Source organism: Elephantulus edwardii, unplaced genomic scaffold (genome assembly GCF_000299155.1).
Source record: "Elephantulus edwardii isolate Elephantulus edwardi_28Jun2011 unplaced genomic scaffold, EleEdw1.0 scaffold00287, whole genome shotgun sequence".
Classification (NCBI taxonomy): domain Eukaryota; kingdom Metazoa; phylum Chordata; class Mammalia; order Macroscelidea; family Macroscelididae; genus Elephantulus; species Elephantulus edwardii.
This window is the reverse complement of record NW_006400037.1, coordinates 2,897,591-2,917,691: the sequence shown is the minus strand read 5'-3', so window position 1 is coordinate 2,917,691 and position 20,101 is coordinate 2,897,591. Positions and strand designations below refer to the sequence as shown.

Sequence of the window (20,101 nt, the reverse complement as noted above, 5' to 3'; positions counted from 1 at the left end):
CAGTGACTGGGATAATTGGGATGGGAGTGTCAGAGACGGTGCGATTGGCACAGGACAGAGCAGAGTTTAGGGCTGTTGTACATAGGGTCACTATGAGTCGTAGGCGACTCGACGGCACATAACAACAACATCAAGACCACTATTCTAAAAACTGAGTAAAGGTTGACACATAGAATCATTCTTGGATGTTAACCAGGGATGGGAATAGGGGGACAAGGACGTGAAAGTTCGTGAATAGATGCCATTGTTGTTGTTATGTGCCTTTCAGTCAACTGTGAAACATATTGATCCAAATCATATTGATCTGAAACCAGTCCTTTCCTGTGCCATTTTCATCATCATCATCATCTCCAACACACTTGAACCCATTGTTACAGTCATTGTGTCAATCCATCTCATCGAAGGTTTCTCTCTTAAATTGGCCCTTCTCTACCAAGAAGTATGATGTCCTTTTCCAAGGACTAGCTCCTCCAAAGAACATGCCCAAAGATGTGAGATGAAATTTCACTATCTTTGCTTCCAATGGAAACAAGTTTCACTTTTTCCAAGGCAGTGCTGCTTGTTCTCTTTACGATTCATAGGGTATTTAGTACTCTTCCCCAACACTACAACTCAAAGTGCTTGATTCTTTTCCTGTTTGCCTTGGTCACTGTCTAGCTCTTAGATACATAGTAAGCAATTAAGTTGAAATCATTTCTCTTTAGTATTCCTGAGAGGTGCCTGAGAGCAGATTTTTCCCAATGTGATGCGTCTCTTGATTTCTTGACTGCTGGTACTATAGGTGTTGATTGTGGATCAACATTCTTGGTTGGATTTCTCAAGCTGTGAGAACTGAAGAACAAATTAAGCCTTAAGTTGCATTACTGAAGGATTCTATAGGCAAAATCTTTTTTTTTTTTTTTTTTTTTAGATGTTGCAAAAAGCTTTATTGTTTCATTTGATCCAAGGCTTGGGCGAAGGGCTTCTGGGTGGATAAGATTCTACATCAGGGTGGGGTAGAGAAGCTTGCTGCTGTTGGCAGGGGGACACAGAGGTTTCCCCCTGCAAGTCCCCGCAGACCCCTAGTCGTGCTTGAGGGTAAGACGCTCAAAGAGATACTCGCCCAGCCCAGCCTGGAGGGCCGCCCAGTCTTCTAATGTTGGTCAGATGGTCACCCATCTTCTTCAGCAGTTTCACTTCCTCGTCCAGGAAGTGGTTCTCCAGAAAGTCACAGAGATGGGGGTCAGTGTGGGCGGAACCCACGGCGTGCAGATCCAGAAGGGCCTGGTTTAGGTTCTTCTCCAAGGCCACCGCTGCTTGCATAGCGTCCAGGGTTTTACCCCACTCGTCCTGGGATGGCTTCTGGATATCTTGGAAGAGGACTCGCCCGCCGCACTGGTTTTGCAGCTTCAAGAGCCGTTGGACACCCTCGCGCTTCTCACTCACCAACTGGCGGAAGAAGTGCCCCACGCCTTCCAAGGCCACATCATCGTGGTCAAAATAAAAACCCAGAGAGAGGTAGGTGTAAGAGGCCCGCAGGTGCAGGTTGACCAGACGGTTGACGCCAGCTTCTGCTTCGGCGGAATAATTTTGACGGATCTGAGAGCTCATAGTTGGTCGAGGTTTTGGGGCTAACAAAAAAAAAGATGTTAGCTGGTCCCGAAAATAGGAGATGGTTGAGATGGTCCCGAGGTTACGCCTGGAGGTGACGTTGGAGGGTAGTCGGAGGTTGGAAGGGGAGAAGTCGCCGGGTCTGTTCCGTCCAAACACTGTTGAAGCAAGAGACAGATTCACGGGACCGCTGGGGAACTCAGGCAAAATCTTAAATTATTCAGAAAGCCACAAAAAAAGATGGAAAGAATATACAGAGTCACTGTATCCCCCCAAAAATAAATAAATAAATGGCTGACACAGAACAATTTTAAGAAATAGCATATAATCAAAAATTAAGTACAATTAAGAAAGATGTTTCAAGCTGCACTGAAGGCACTGGGGGTAAAATTAAGGCCCCAAGAATTGCTGGAATATCAATTGGCATATTTCAACAAAGAGACACAGCCCTGGACATGCTCATCAGACTCTGCCAAAAAGTCTAGAAGACCTGACCAAATTACTGGAAGAGACTTTTATTTATTCTCATTTCCAAGAAAGGTATCCAACAGAATGTGGAATTAAAGAACAAAATTATTAATATCACATGCAAGAAAAATATTACTGAACATAATCCAAAATGGTTTGAGAAGTAAATTGGCAGAGTAAAAAGCAAGTAGGCATATATTAATGGATGAAGGGAATGGCCATATGCAATAAGTGGATGATGAGCACAATAGCACTAAAGAAAGAGAAGACTCAGACAGGTACAGAGACTTAATGGAATTATAAGGAGTAAATTTGTAGAAGTGTGAATATATTGCATGTATTGACATTATTGTCATTGAACACAATTTATATGGATAGTTCAATAAAAAAACTGATTTCCGTGGTTAATCCTCATTCAAATCCAGATAAAAATATTCATTGACAAATAGAATACTCTATAGAGTTTTCTGGATTATAACTGTTACAGAATCAGATAGAGTTGCTAGGTGGATTCAAACAGCCAACTTCTCTGTTAGCAGCAAAATCCTTAACAGTTGCACCACCAGAGCTCCTTGCATGTGTTACTAGTAGCCATAGAATGATGTAATGCATTCTATTTCAACATTGTTGTTGTTGCTATGTGCTGTCAAGTCAGAACCGATCCATGGGTGACCCTCCAGTGGGTTTTCAGAGGCAGTTAATCTCAAGGGAGGGGATTGCCCATCCTTCGACAACAAAAAGTTGTTATGCATAAAGTTTTTCTCACTTACTTGTCCTCTTAGAAAATTGATGGCACTCTTGGATCTCAGCAGATGTCTAGATCCTGTATCTCCCTTCTCTCCATAGATAGAAATATAGACATTTGCTTTTGTTCCTGCATTCCATAGTTCACCCGTTGCCAAGTGAACTTCATATATTGTTACTGAAAATAAGAGAAAAATAAGTTTTCTATAACAAGACTTACTTATTATGATAACAAAAAGAAACACATAAATTTAATTAAGAATTTCAGTTGCATACCATTTCAGACAAGGGTCTCATATCAAGAGTATAAAGAACCCTATAGGTTTTCCACAAGTAAAATGCTTATAAACCAATAACAAAATTAGCAAAAGACACAGAAAGATTTTTCACAGAGGAAGATATTTGGATGGCCAACAAACACATGAAGAACTGCTCAAAATAACTGGGAATAAGAGAGATGCAAATCAAAACTCCAGTGAGTTACCATCTCACTCCAGAAGCAGTGGCAAAGTTTATTAGGATGTCAAATAATAAATACTAGAGAGGATGTGAAGTTATGTTATTGTTATTGTTGTTGTTATTGATTGCCTTCTAGTCCAGCATGACTCATAGCAACATCACGAACAAAAGGCCTGAAGCCCCTCTACAACCATCAACATTTATCAAAAATCATACCGTTTCCAGTGGCATGTTATTTAGGAAGTGGATGCCATTCCTGCTTCCAACCTGTCACAGTATGTTATTGCTGTTATGTGCCATTGAGTCACCTGTGATGCATCGTGACTCTATGTACAGGAGCTCTGAACCCTTCCCTGTCCTGAGCCAGTCTCACTAATTCTGACACACCAACCCCCATTGCTCCGGTTACTGTATTAATCCATCTCATCTGGGCTCTTCCTCTCCTGCCCTGTCTGTCCACGCTTCTGAGCATAATGTCCTTATCCAAGGACCAATCTCTCCCAGCCACATGCCCAAATTAAGTGAGAGATACAAAATCCTAGCCTCCAAGGAGAGACTTGGTTTCATCCTCTCTGAGACAGACTTTTTTTTCTTGTATGTTCAAGACACTTCTCCAGTACCTCAACTCGAAGGCATTTATTCTTTTTTTGTAATCTTTAGTCATTGCCCAACTCTCTGAAGCAGAACAAGTAATTGAAAAGACCATGGCCTGGATTATGCACATCTTTGTCTCTAGACATCATTGCTCTTCAGCACTCTGGAGAGGTACATGATAACAGATTTCCCCAAGGCAATTTGTCTTTTAATTTCCTGACTGCTGGTGTTAAGAGTATTGTTTGTGGAGACCAGCAAGCTGTAATGACTAACAACCTCAATCTCTTCTCCATTTATTATGGTGCTACCAATTAGCCCAGTGGTAAGAATCTTCGTTGAGCTTCAATCTATATTGAAGACTACAATCCTTGACCTTTTGCAGCAAGTGCTTCAGGTCTTCTTCAGCTTCAGCAAGCAAGGTTGTGTCATAGGTTGTTAAAATGAGTCTTCCTCCAATCTTGATGCCACACTCATCCTCATAGAGCCCTTTCCCCCTAATGATCTGTTCTGTATACAGATTGAAAAGGTATGGGGAGAGGATGCATCCCTGACTCACTCCTTTCCTTATTTTGAACCATGCCTTGTTTCCTTGCTATGTTCTGAAGACTGTGTCTTGGTCCAAGTATAGGTTTCATCTAAGCACAATCGAGTGTTCTGAGATTTCCATTTACCTCAAGGTTAGACACAATTTATTGTGATCCTTGCAGTCAAATGCCTTTTCATAGTCAATGAGACACAGATAAGCATTCCTCTGGTATTCCCTGCTTTCTGCCAAGATTCATCTGACATTGACAATAATGTCCCTAGAGCCACGACCTCTTCTAAACCCAGCCTGTCTTTCTGGTAGTTCTCTGTCAATGTACTGTTCAAGTCATTTCTGGATAATCTTCAGTAAGATTTTGCTAGTATGTGATGTTAGTGATATTATTTGATAATTTCCACACTATAGGGTCACCTTCTTTTTTGGAATGGGAATAAATATGAATCTCTTCCAATCAGTTGGCCAAGTAGTTGTCCTCCAGATTTCTTGGCACAACTTGGTGAACATGTGTTCAGGACAGCATCTGTTTGCTGAAATATGTCAATTGGTATTCCATCAATTCCTGGGGCTTTATTTTTTTCCAAGTCCTCCAGAGCAGCCTGCACTTCCTCCTTCATCACCATTGCTTCTTGCTCATAAGTTGTTTCTTGAAATTCTTCTGTGTCAGCCAATTTTTGTTGGTACAATGACTCTGTGTACTCCTTCCATCTTCTTTTAATGCTTCCTGAATTGTTCAATATTCTGCCCATAGCATCCTTAAAGCATTGCAACTTGAGGCTTGAATTTATTCTTTAGTTCTTTCAGCTTAAGCAATGCTGTGTGAGTTTGGCCCTTATGATTTTTCAACTCCAGTTCCTTGCACATTTCATTATAATATTTTACCCTGTCTTCCTAAGCAGTCTTTTGAAATCTTCTATTCTGCTCCTTAACTTCTTGATTTCTTCTCTTTGCTTTGGCTTCTCAGCGCTCTAGTGCAGCATTAAGTCTCTTCTTACATCCATTTTGGTCTTTTCTTCTTCCTTCTTTGTAATGACTTTTTTGCATTGTTCATGAACAATATTCTTGATCTCTTCCCACAGTTTATCTAGTCTTCACTCATTAGTGTTCAAGGTCTCAAACCTATTCCTGAGTTGGTTTTTCAGTTCATGGGAGATAAGCTTAAGGTCAAATTTTTATTCCTGTAGATAGGATTTCACCTTTCATTTTGATTTGAACTTGCATATGAGCAGGTGGTGGTCTGTTCTACAATCAGCATCTAGCCTAGTTTTTACTGCTGATATTGAACTTCTCCAATGGCTCCTTCCACAGATGTAATTAATCTGATTTCTGTGCATCCCATCAGGTTAAATCCATTTGTATAACCTGCATTTATGCTTTTTATAAAAGGCATTTGTTATGAATAAATAATTGATTGTACAGGATTCTATCACTCTATCCACAGCCTCATTTCTGTCACCAAGTCCCTATCTTCTGACTACTAATCTTTCTTCCTGGTTCCCAACTTTTGCATTCCAGTCACCCATTATTATTAATGTGTCTTGGTTACATGTTCGATTGATTTCTGACTGCAACAGTTGATAGAAATAATCTATTTCCTTCTCTTTGGCTCTGGTTGTAGGTGCGTAAATTTGAATGACAATAGCATTAATAGGTCTTCCTTGTATGCATATGGATATCATACTGTCACTCACAATATTGTATTTCAAGATGGATCTAGAAATGGCCTTTTTAACTATGAAAGCGACTCTAGTTTTTTCTCACCTTTTCATCTCCAGCATAAGAGATCATATGATCATGGGATTCAAAACGTCCCATGTCAATCCATCTCATTTTGCTAATACCCAATATGTAAATATTTATGCATTCCATTTATTTATTTACATGTCTAGTTTTTCCACATTCATACTTCTCACATTCCACATACCAATTGTTCATTTCTTCTTAGAACTGTTTCTCCTCCTTTGTGTTTCCAAATTTGAGGGGTCAACTTCAGTTACTATATCTGTTAGTCTACTTTAAATGTGCTCCGCTATACTTAGAGTTTTCAAAAGCCAGTTATATTTCAGAAGTGGATGGTTAATCCCTGTTCCTAGTCTGTCTTAATTTGGATACTCAATGTCAGAAAAATATTTGACAGACAAGCATTTTTCCTACCAGATGAAAGACACTTCCAGTACATTCACTGCCAATTCCCTCCTGCTCCCCAAGCACGTGTGACTTGACTCTACACTTTCCCTGCTACATCCCCATTTCTTGCACACCTGGCTACCTAGTCAAACCTTCCCTTCCCCAGCTACCTCTTAATATGATTACCACTCACTTCTGTGATGTCCTGCACTACACACTGCTACTGGTTTCTCATGCTGTTGTTCATCTCTTACTTAGGAGGATGCAAGTCCAAATCCCATGTACCAACTTCAGAGAAAGATTTTTGCTTGAGAAAGTCCTGAGGGAAGATCCTGGCCACAGAGCTTCTGCTAAATTCTGTGACTTACTGTCTCTGTTTACATTGCTGACACAATGTTATAATTTCAAGGTCCAGAGAGGTCTCTCCTAGATCTCATACTGTGGTAATGTAGATATCCTTTCCTGAAAGATGAGATTAAGGTAGCCGATGCCCTTCTGGGAGAAAGGTGTTACCTGATCAAGGAGACCCAAGTACGATGAAATAATCAACAATTTCAATCATTTTTTTCCCATCTATCATGATATTGCTTGTTAATCTGGTGGTGGTATTTTTGTCTTCTTGATGTTGAGCTCCAATCGGTATTGAACACTGTAATTTTTTATTTTCTGCAGCAAGAGTTTCAAGTCCTCATCAAGCAAGTTGCATCATCAATCTTAGTAAGTAGAAAAGTTAGTAGAAATCCACAAACTATTCCTCTTTGATATTAGTGGTTGGTGCATCTCTTTAAATGATAGTTTGGCTAACAGATATTCTTGGTATGCATATGGAGAATACCTTATCACTCACTGTAATGCAGGATAGATCTTGAAATGTTCTTTTGTTGTTGTTTTTGTTGTTGCTTACCTTCAAGTAGAGCATGACTCATAGCAACCCAATGAACAAAAGGCCTGAAGCCTCCCTACAACTATAGACATTTATCAATGTTCATAGAATTTCTGGAGGCATGTTATTTATGAAGTGGATAATGGTTCAAGTACTCTGGAAAGCAGTTTGGCACTTCCTCTAAAAGCTGAACATAGAAATTTCATATGACCCAGTTATTCCACTGCTTGGAACATACCCTGAGAAAATTAGAACTGAAGCACAAATGGAGATTTGTGCACCAATGTTTATAACAGCATTATTCACCATCACAAGAACATGGAAACAGCCCAAATGTCCAACCACATTCGAGTGGATTGAGAAATTATGGTACATTCACACTATGAAATACTATACAGGGTGCAGGATCAATGATTTTGAAATCACTACCTGATTTGAGAGGTACTGGAGACCATTATGCTAAGTGAATTTGTTTGTCCCTTAAGTACAAATACTGTATAGGACCATTATTGCATAAATAGAAAGATAACTGTATGAGGATCCAAGGGGGAAAGAGTAGGAGCAAGGGGAAGAGGATGGGTGGGAGGGTAATCATAGGGTCACACAATTTGATGAGTAGAAGGAGGGGTGGGTTAAGGAAATGGGAAAGATCTAGCGTGGAAAACAATGTATATGAACTTTGTAAAGAAAGTCATATAAAATAATTAAAAAAAGAATTCCAGTTACAAATAGAACAGAATATCACAGTCTATCTATGCATTTGCATGTAGTATAGCATGCATTCAATGATTTTATAAAGACCTGAAAATAGACACGATGGCTGAGGAAGAACTAGAATATGAAGTACACCAAATTGACAGTGAGTTTATAATTTTCTTTCCTAAAATAATCCCAAGACTGCACTCAATATACCTGAAACCTGGACATAAGTCCTAGTGCTTAGACAGTGGAAACCCTTTAAAGAAGCTCTTCATATTGGGTTCTAGAAACAGAAAGGAAAATACTAACACATAGAGTCAGTGTTTTCTTCTTTATTCTTAGCTTTTGCATTTCAGTCAATAATTAGTGTTAGTGCATCTTGATTGTATGCTTTATCAATTTCCAACTGCAAAACTTGATAGAAATTATACATTTCTTCATCTTTGGATTTCATAGTTTATGCATGTATTTAAATGATAGTTGTATTAACAGGACTTTCTTGGATATATACAGATAGTGTCCTATAACTCACAGTGTTGTACTTCAGGTTGGATCTTGAAATGCTCTTTTTGACAAGGAATGTCACACCATTCCTCTTCAATTCACATTTCTGTCATAAAACATTATGTGATTGTCTGACTCTAAGTGGTCAATGTTAGTCCATTTAAGCTTGTTAATGGCTAGGATGTGTTTCATTTCATTTTCACAACTTCTATTTTTCTAGATTCATGTTTCTTAAATTTCATGTTTCAATTATTAATGGATGTTAGCAGCCATTTCTTCTCAGTTAAAGGCATAATTATCAGGAGGAACCAATCCTTGGAGAGAGACATCATGCTGGAAAAGGTGTAGGTCAGAGAAAGAGAGGACAATCCCCAGTAAGATGACTTGAACACAGGGACTTAAACAATGAGCTTGGCATGACAAAGATCATGAGGATAGTGTAGAATAGGGCAGGGTTCATATCAGTTGTTCTTATGTATAACATATGAATTATTGATATGCATTATCCTGCACTATGATCACAATCTCTTTTGTGATATTTATTAAAACCACTGCTGCAGTCACTATGCCAATCTATCTTCTTGAGAATCTTCCTCTCCTCTGATCCTCTACCATTTCCTGAATGAAGTCCTTCTCCAGGAATTGGCCCTTACTGCCAACATGGCCAAAGCACATGATATGAAGTGTTATCCTCATTGCATCTAAGGAGCACTCCGATGGCACTTCTCTTAAAATGGATTTTTTTTTCCTGTTCATTGTCTATTCAACACTCTTCACTAAAATCCAGGCCACAGTCTTCACAATTACTTGAGAGTTAGACAATGACTAAGGATAACAGAAGAATTGATGCCTTTGAGTTGTGGTGCTGGTGAAGAGTCTTGAACATACTATGGGCTGCCAGGAAAATAAATAGGTCTCAGAAAGGTTAAAACCAAGTTTCACTTTGGAGGCTAGGATTTTGAAGCTCCATCCCACATACTTTGGGCATGTGGTGCAGGAGAGGAAGACCCTGAATAAGATGGACTGATACAGTAACTGGGCCAATGGGGGAAGGTGTGTTGGAGTCAGTGAGACTGGCTCAGAACAGGGCAGGCTTCTGAGCTATTGTACAAGATTGCTATGAGTCGTAGGTAACCCAACAGCACATAACAAGAACAACATCCAATTCAAAGACATTGATTCTTGTTCATTCTTCCTACTCATTTGTGCAACTTTCATAGAAAGCAACTGAAAATATCATGGCTTTTATCAGGTGCAGCTTAATTTTAAACTGACACCCTTACTTTAAAGAGATCATTGGCAGCAGATTTGCTCAGTATAACATGTCTTTTGCTTTCTTGACCAGTGTTCGTTACCAAGATATTGACTTCGGATCCAAATAAATTGAAATAATTGAAAACTTCAATATTCTCAACATATATCATGATGTTGGTTATTTGTTCAGTTGTGAAGATTTTTGTTTTCTTTATTCTGAGATATTATTGTGGTGATGTATTGTCAAATAAGAACCAACCCATAGCTGACCCTTTGGTGGGCTTTCAGAGGCAGTTAATAGCACAAGAAGAGAATGTCCCTCATTCTTCTATGGAGCAGCTGGCAGATTTGAACAATATGCCGTCAGGATTGCAGCACAGCTTCTTACCACAAGGCCACCAGAGCTCCCCTCTGCTAAAATATAATCCATACTTAGTATTCTTTTATCCTTTTTAGTAAACACTTCAAATCCTTTTCATTTTCAGCAAGCAAGTTTGTGTTATCTGCATCTAACAGTTCGAGGAGTCCAATCTCCAACCTTGATGCCACATTTTTTGCCATATAGTCCAGCTACCAAAGTATTGACTTAGCATTCAGATTGAATGGCATGGTGAAGGGATATAGCCCTGATGCACACCTTCCCAAGTTTATACCATACAAAATTCCCTTTTTCTGTTCTAACAACTGCCTATTGGTCTATGTAAATACCTGTATGAATATATTTAAATGTTCTAAAATTCCCATTCTTTTCAATGATAGCGATAATTTACTAAAACCTTGCTTGCTGAAACTGAAGAAGAGCGGAAGTGCTTGCTGCAGAAGGTCAAGGGCTGTGGTCTGCAATATGGATTGAAGCTCAACATAAAGAAGACAAAGATTCTCACCACTGGGCCAGTTGACAGCACTGTGATAGATGAAAAAAGAGATTGAAGTTGTTAATAATTACTGCTCCACAATCAACACTCTTAACACCAGCAGTCAGGGAATCAAAAGATTAACTGCATTGTAGAAATTTCCTGTCAGGGACCTCTCTACAGTACTGAGAAGCAATGATGCCAGTCTAGAGACTAAGGTGCACCTGATCTTCACAATTACTTGCTATGCATAAGAAAGCTGGACAATGACTAAGGATGACAGAAAAAGAATCAATGCCTTTGAGTTGTGGTGCTGGAGAAGAGTCTTAAACATCCCATGAATCACCAAGAAAAGAAATAGGTCTATCTTGGAGAAGATGAAAGTAAGTTTCTCCTTAGAGGCTAGGACTTTGGAGTTCCATCTCACATACATTGGGCAGATAGCCAGGAGAGACCAGTCCTTGGAGAAGGGCAACATTATTGGAAGGGTGGAGGGACAGCGCAGGAAAGGAAGATCCCGGATGAGATGGATTGATACAATAACTGGGGCCATGGGATTGGTGTGTCAGAATTAGTGAGATTGGCTCAAGACAGGATAGGGGTCAATATGGGTCTCAGACAACTCAACAACACATAACAACAACATGGTTGAACACCTTTTGTATTGTCAATAAAACATAAGTAAACACTTTCCTTGTATTCTCTGCTTTCAACCTAGTTCTATCCGACATCAGCAACGACATCCCCCATTCCATGGCCTCTTCTGAATCCAACTTGGATTTCAGACAGTTTTCTGATGTTGTGCTACTTCAGTGATTTTTTTTTAATCATCAGTAAAATGTTACTTGTATGGGCTATTAATGGCATGGTTCAGTAACTTCCTCGTTCTGTTGTATTGGTTTATGTTTGTTTTGTTTTGTTTTTTAACTGAGTACAAATATGGATCTCCTCAAGTCAGTTGACAAGGTAGCTTTCTTCTAATTGTTTTGGCTTAACTAAGTAAACCACTTTAGGGCTTTATCTGTTTATTGAAACATCTCAATTGTTATTCTGTCAATTTCTGTAGCCTTATTTTTTTTTTTCTGTCACTACCATTGTGTGAATGGAGTGGGGTGGAGGGAGTTACTGCTTGATTTGGAATTGGGAAGGGAGTGTGCCAGGGTTGTAATCTCTATATCTACCTATTCAATCTGTATATTGAGCAAATCATCCTTGAAGCTAGACTCTTTGAGGAGGAGTATGGCATCAGGATTAGGGACAGACTCATAAATAAAATGTGTTATGCAGGTAACTTTGCTTGCTGAAAGTGAGGAAGACTTGAAGCACTTGTTGTAGAAGATCAAGGGATACAGCCTTCAGTATAGACTGCATCTCAGTATCAGGAAAACAAAGATTCTTACCACAGAACTAATGGATAACATTACGGTGGACGAAGAGATTGAAACTTTCAACAACTTAATCTTGCTTAGATCCACAACTAATATACCTGGTACAAGCAGTCAGGAAATAAGGAGACACATTACCCTGGGAAAAATCTGTAGTTAGAGACTTTTGCTTATTATTGAGAATTAGTGATGTCAGTTTGAAAACTAAAATGCATCTGATTTAGGTCATATACTTTTTCTGATTAATTGCTATGCATCTGAGAGATGGATAATGAATAAGAACGACAGGAAAAGATTTGACACCCTTGAATTGTGTTGCTGGAAAACAGCACTGAACATCCCAGGATGGCAAAGAGAACAAACAGAAATGTCTTTGAGGGGTGCAGCCAGAGTGCCCTTTGAAAGCAGGAATGATCAGTCTTCACCTCACATATTTTGGACATGCTGCTATAAACTGCTATTCCTTAGAGAAGGACATGATGCTGGGAAGGGTGGAGGGTCAGTGAAGGAGAGGAAGACTCTCAACCAGGTGAACTGACACAGTGACTGCTGCAATGGTCTCTATGTGTTAGGAAGGTAAAGGTGGCACAGAATAGAATAGGGTTCAGATCTTTAGTTCATAGGATTGCTGAATCATGCTCAACTCAACAGCACCTAACAACAACAACAACTTTTAATGAATGCTGCTTAGACTTGGTCCTTTAGTACCATTGGTTCTGTATCATATACTACTTCCTGAAACAGATCAATGTTGACTAATTGTTTTTGGTATAGAAACTGTGTATACTCCTTTCATCTTCTTTTGAAATTTCCTATGTAATTCAACATCTTGCTCATGGAATCCTTCCTTTTGTATTGCAACTCAAGACTTGAATTTGTCCCTCTATTCTTTTATCTTGAGAAATTCTGAGCATTTTCTTCCTTATCAGTTTTCTAACTCCAAGTCTTTCCATGTTTTATCATAATGCTTTGATTTATCTTCTTAAGCAGCCTTTTGCAAATGTTTCTGCCTTTCTTTATGTATAATGTTTTTACTATCATCCCACAACATGAATGGTCTTCAGTCATTAGTGTTCAATGCATCAAACCGATTCTTTGCATGTTCTCTAAAGTCAGGAAGAATATATTCAAAGGACATATTCTGAGTCTTATGGATTGGTTTTCATTTTCTTCAGTTCTAATTTGAACTTGGCATTTTAAAAGTTGTTGATCTTTTTCAAAGTTAGACCTTGTCCTGTATTGGGCTTAAATTTTTAATAGTTAATAGATACTCTATGCATATAATTATTATATAATCTTGTAACAAATTTTATTTTAATATTTTAGCAGTATGAGATACATGTTCATTTTAGACTCCACTTATTAATAAACCAGGTAATCTATCAAATCCACGGGAACCAAAATTTTACCTTCAGTCTGTCCCATGAGAATTTCAAAACCATCTTAGGAACAAGTTTAAGGTCTTGAGTACCAATGAGCATAGATCAAATGAGCTGTGGGAGGATATCAAGAATATTGTCCGTGAAGAATTCAAAAGATCATTACAAAGGCTGAAGAAGAAGAAAAGACCAAGATGGGTGTCAGATGAGACTCTGAATATTGCAATAGAAGCCAAAGCTAAAGGAAGAAATTGGGAAATTAAAGAACTGAACAAAAAATTTCAAAGGACAAAGCAAGATATTATAATGAAAGGTGCAAAGAGCTGTAGTCAGAAAATCAAAAGGGCCAAATTTGCTCAGCCACGAGTGACAATACTTAAGGATGCTTTGAGCAGAGTGTTAAATGATCCAAGAAACATTAAAAGAAGATGTAAGGAGTACACAGAATCACTGTACCAGAAGGAATTGGCTGACACAGAAGAATTTCATTAAATAACTTATGAGCAAGAGCCTATGGTGGTGAAGGAGGATGTTCAAGTTGCGCTGAAGGAATTGGCAAAAAAACAGGCTCCAGAAGTTGACGGCATACCAACTGACATATTTCAACAAACAGACGCTGCCCTAGCTGTGCTCAATAAGTTGTGCTAAGAAATCTGGAGGATACCCAGCTGGCCAACTGACTGGAAGAGATCGATAGTTGTTCCCATTCCAAAGAAAGGTGACCCAAGAGAGTGCGAAAATCATTGAACAATATCACTAATATCACATGCAAGCAAGATTCTGCTGTAAATTATCCAAAAATGACTGGAACAACACATAAACAGAGAACCACCAGATGCACAGGCTGGGTTGAGAAGAGGTCGTGGGATTAGGGATGATATAGCTAATGTTAGATGGATCTTGGCAGAAAGCAAAGAGTACCAGAGGAAGGTCTATCTGTGTTTCATTGACTATGCAAAGCTAAAGCCATTCAGTTATGGTACTTCTGTTAGAGCAGCAAAAGAAACTAAGGCAGCCAGTATGTATTTAAGTCTGACACATTATATGAAATTTTGAAAGTCTTCTTTTCAGATAGTATTTATTATCGTATAATTTTAAATAAAATTTTAATTGTGATTTTAATGAATAATTTACAGAGAAGTTAGTTTTCATTTATTCATTATTTGACATTTTACCCCTTCTCCCTCCTTTAATTGTGATTTTAATGAATAGTTTACAAAGAAGTTAGTTTTCATTTATTCATTATTTGACATTTTACCCCTTCTCCCTCCTTTCCCTCTCTTCCAGTTCGCTGTGATTTTAAAAAAAAATATTCACTCTTTGTTGTACAATTACCTATCTCTCCCTTACCCTAGTCCTCTTTGCAATGATGTTCCTCTTATTCTGGGCTGTTGTTATACATATAATGCCTAATCATATATTCATTTTAAACAGTTCTTTCCTTCATCTGTACCAATCCAATGTTCATTATCCTTATCCTATTCTCCCAACCCCCCATGTCAGACCTTCTTTGTAACAGTGGTGCTTTGCAGTACTTGTCCTTTTGTAACTGAGATCTTTCAACCATCACCCAGCCTAATGTCCTGTCCTACAGGGTCCCCCATGTTATTTCATGTTTTACAAGTTCATTGTTTTTAAGTGCTGCACAGCATTCTATTGTATGGATATTCCACATAGTTTTTCTATCCATTCATTTGTTGATAGGCACTTGAGTTGCTTCCACCTCTTTGCTATTGTAACTAATGCAACAATAAACATGGGTTTGCATATAACTGTTTGGATGGAGGTTTTGGTTTCTTTGGGGTATATTCCTAGTAGTGTATTGCTGGGTCAAATGACATTTCTATTTTCAGCCTTTTGAGAAAGTGCCAAACCACCTTCCACAGTGGTTGCACCATTTTACACTACCACCAGCAGTGAATAATGGTTCCAATCTCTCCACAGCCTCAGTAGCATTTATTGTTTGCTGCTCTGTTGAATTCTCCTGCTGTTACTGGGGTGAGATATCTCATAGTTGTTTTTATTTGCGCTTCTCTGATAGCTAGGGATTTTGAACATTTCTTCATGTTTTTGTTTTTTTCTAAGGAAAGACTGACGTTGCATTTTAGGTAGAATAGAACCTGGAGTGCAGAAAATCTATTTCAAAAATTTGTTTAATAATTCTCATAAGCAATTCTTCCATTCTTCCCAAAGCAGAAGCCAGCATACTAACAAGCAATAAGTCCTTAAGGACAGGTGACAGAGTTACCCTGAATTCTTACAGCAGAATGCAGTGACTACCTAACTTTGAGTGGTCAAGAAGCCATTTCTCACATATTTATACAAGAGTTGAATTTGTAAAGCAAGATGTCTCTGTTTTGGACGAATACTTAGGAAATCATGAAGCAGTTGTTTTTCATTACATCATAAAACAGGCACATTTTCAAAACTATGATAGATGTGGATACTGCTTCAGCTTTCTGCAGGTAGATATCCAGTTTCATCAGCACTATTTGTTGAAGAGGCTGTCATTTCCCCATTTGATAGGTTTGTTTCTTTATCAAATTCCAGTTAACCACAAGCAGATGGGTTAACTTCTAGGTTGTCTGTTCTATTCCATTGGTCTGTGTGTCTGTCACTGTACCAGTATCAGACTGTTTTGGTTATTACAGCTATGTAGAAGGTTTTGAGATCAGGAAGTGCTATGCTTCCCACTTCATTTTTGTTTTTCAGAAGTATTTTGCTTAATTGGGGCTTATTTCTTTTCCAAATAAATTTTTGCCTTTTCTTCATCTTTAAAAAATGATTTTGGTATCTGTACTGTTAAACATGGATATTGCGTTTGGTAGGATTGTCATTTTCACTATATTGAGTCTTCCTATCCATGAACAGGGAACAATTTACCATTTAGCTAGGACTCGACTGCTCCATTATCGAATACTAGTTTGAATTGAAGCTAAAGAAAATTAAAACAAATTTACAAGAACCAAAATATGACTTTGAGTATATTCTACCTGAATTTTAAAACCAGGTCAAGAACAGGTTTGAGGCCTTGAAACTAATGAACAAAGAGCAGATGAGCTGAGAGATGTTATAAGGAATATCATCCATGAAGAATGCAAAAGACAGAGGAAGAAGAAAGGATCGAGATTGATATCAGAAGAGACTCTGAATATTGCACTAGAACACTGAGAAGTCAAAACGAAGGAAAGAAATCAGGAAGTTAAAGAATTGAACAGAAGATTTCAAAGGACAGCTTGGGAAGACAAAGTATGTATTTTAAGAAAATGTGCAAAAATCTGGAGTCAAAAAAATCAAAATGCCAAACTCTCTCAGTATTTGGTAAGCTGAAGGAACTCAAAGAACAAATTCAAGCTGAGTTGCAATACTTAAAAATATTAAATGATCCTAGCTGCACTGCAATGCCAGAGGTGTGTGGTTCAAATCCACCAGATGCTATGCTGGAGAAGGAGGGACAGTCTCCTCCTTACCAGTCAGATCCGATTTGACGGTACACCAAAGAAATTAATAACAAGAAAAAGAAAAATTTAAAATATTAAATTATTCAGGAAGACTAAAGAAAAAGATTGAGGGAATACATAAATCCAAAAGAATTAGGTATCTCTCTCTCACACACAAACACAAATAATGAAATAGAATATTATCAAGAAACAATGGTATTAAAAAAGGAAGTTGAAGTTCCTCTGAAGGAATTGGCAAAAAATAAGACCCTAGGAATTGATTTAACACGTTGCCACAAATGATGGAAAAATGTGTTTCTAAGCATGATCATCAATTTAAAAGTGTGCGACGTGTTAATATCAATTTACATATTTCAACAAACAGACACAACCCTGGATATGTTAATCAGGCTGTGCCAAAAATTTGAAAGATTTGGCCAACTAACTGGAAGAGATTCATATTTATTCTCATTCTCAAAAAAGGCAATCCAACAGAATGGAAATTATAGAGCAATATCACTAATATCATACACAAGCAAAATCTTGCTGAAATTTACAAAAAAATGACTAAAACAGCACATTGATAGAGAACTGTTAGAAATGTAAGCTGAGTTTATGGAACTAAAGATTTAATTACAATGGCAGATGGATCTTGGCTGAAAGCAGAGAATATCAGAAGGGTATATCTATTTGTGTTTTAACAACTATGCAAAGGCATTTGACTGTATGGATCACAATAAATTGTGGTTTACATTGAGAAGAATTGGAAGCCCAGAATACGCGATTGTGCTTATGTGAAACCTATACCTAGAGCAGAAAACTGTTGTATGAACAAAGTAAGGGAACATTGTGTGGTTCAAAAAAAGAAAGAAGTGTATTGGGATGTATCTTTTCTCCATACTCTTTCAATCTATATGTAGAACAGATCATTCAAGAGACTGGACAATATGAAGAGGAATGTGGCATCAGGATTGGAGAAAGACTCATCAACAACCTGAATCAATGCAGACGACACAATATTGCTAGCTGAAACTGAGAAAGGTTTGAAGTATTTGCTGCAGAAGGTCAAGGATTTCAGTCTTCAATATTAATTGAAGCTCAACATCAAAGCAAAAATTCTCACCCCTGGGCCAAATGGCAGCATCGTAATAGAGAAAAGATTGAGGCTGTTAACAATTTTATCTTGCTAAAATCCACAATCTATATTCTTGGCACCAGCAGTCAGGAAGTAAAAAAATGACTTGCTTTGTGAAAGGTTGTTGTCAGGATCACTCCAGAGTGTTAAAGACAATTACATCAGTCTAGAGACTAAGGTGCACCTGATACAGGTGCCCAATCTTCTCAATTGTTTACTATGTATCTGAAAGCTGGACAATGAAAGGATGATGGAAGAAGATTTAATACCCTTGAACTATGGTTATAGAAAAGAGTACTGAACATACCATGGACTGCCATAAGAACAAACATGTTTATTCAGAAGAGGATGAAACTAGTTTGCTCCTTGGAAGCAAGGATTCTGAAATTCTGTTTCACATATATTGGGCATGTTGCCAGGAGGGATCAGACCCTGGAGAAGGATATAATTCTTGGAAGTATGGAGGTACATTGCGGGAGATAGAGACCACATTGAGAATGGATGAAACAGTGACTCTGGAAATGAGGGCTACTATATTAATGGAAGATACTATATTAATCCATCTCATCCAGGGTCTTCCTCTCCTGTGCTGTCCTTCCACCCTGCCAAGCATGATGTCCTTCTCCAAGGACAGGTCCCTCTTGGCATGTACCAAAAGTATGTGAGACAGAGATTCAAAATCCTAGTCTCCAAGGAAAAAATTTGGTTTCAAGCTCTTCCAAGACAGACCTATTTGCTTTCTTCGTGGTCCATGGCATGTTTAAAACTCCTCCAGCACCACAATTCAAAGACATCAATTCTTCTAATGTCATCCTTAGTCACTGTCCAGCTCTCTAATGCGTAGCAAATAATTATGAAGACCATGGCCTGGGTCAGGTGCACCTTAGTCTCTAGATTGGCATCATTGCTTCCCAGTACTCTGGAGAGGTCTCTGATAGTAGATTTTCCCAGTGCAATTCATCTTTTGATTTCCTGACTTCTGGTGCCAGTAATGTTGATTGTGGAGCCTACCAAGCTGTAAGTGTTAACAATTTCAATCTCTTCTCCATCTATCATGGTGCTGCCAGTTGGCTCAGTGGTGAAATCCTTCCTCGATGCTGAGCTTCAATCTATAGTCTTTTTCCTTCTTCAGCAAGTGCTTCAGGTTCTTCTCTGTTTTAGCAAGTAAGGTGGTGTAATCAGCCTAGTGTATGTTGTTGATGACTCTTCCTCCAATCTTGATGCCACATTCCTCCTCATAACCTTATATCCTAGATTTAAATCCCAGAACCATAAACATTGTAAGAGACAAAATGGGACCAAATTTAGAAACCCTAGCCTATTCATTCCTGCAGGCCGCAGAGAGAAAGGGGTAGGCATCTGACAAGCTGAAGGCTGGGCAGCTTAGAGACCCCTCCCATCTCCCCAGGTAATCGAGGAAAAAAAACAGTGAGACATTTGTTCCAGCCCGAGGGCCTGTGGCCCGAGGGCCAAGAAAAGCCTATCTACACAAGAATTCAACATGATGCATCACCTTTAGTCGGGAAACATTACGACTAAACTTCAGAGACATTGATCCCAACATAAGGAACTACCATCAGCTGATGTGTTCAGAATCACAGAAGCCATGGAACTTCATATATAAGTTATTAGATGGAGGGCTGGCCAAAGGGAGATACATGTGAAGGGAGGGGGTAGAAGTAGCTGGGTATCCTGGTGGACAAAGGAGCAGGGAAATAAGTGGGAAAAGACGCGTGTGAGAAAGGCAGGGACAACACTGACACTAAAGTTAATGCTGCAATAAGGGATATACCTTTAACTTGCTGGTCTGTCTGATACTTTTCTAAACCTGAACAGTCACATTAAGACAGACTAGGAAGAGGGATTGGCCAGCCACTTCTGAAATAGCAGGCCTCTGAAAACCCTATGTACAACAGAACACATTTAGATAACAGAAACAGCAAAGGAGGCTGAGTTTTCAAGAATGGAAATACAAAGGAAGAGGAACAGTTGTAAGCAGACACTGGTGATTGGGACATGGAATGTGAGAACCATGAATGTAGGAA

At 38.6% G+C, this 20,101-nt stretch overlaps 1 protein-coding gene across 1 annotated transcript in view; it reads right to left on the bottom strand.

Moving 5' to 3' along the window:
- Positions 1 to 20,101, bottom strand: part of LOC102868630 — a 504,064-nt gene that overhangs the window by 408,129 nt on the left and 75,834 nt on the right. The window contains exon 6 of the mRNA XM_006900538.1: positions 2,829 to 2,980. Within this exon, the coding sequence (XP_006900600.1) occupies positions 2,829 to 2,980 (152 nt within the window). The remainder of the gene's footprint in view (positions 1 to 2,828; positions 2,981 to 20,101) is intronic.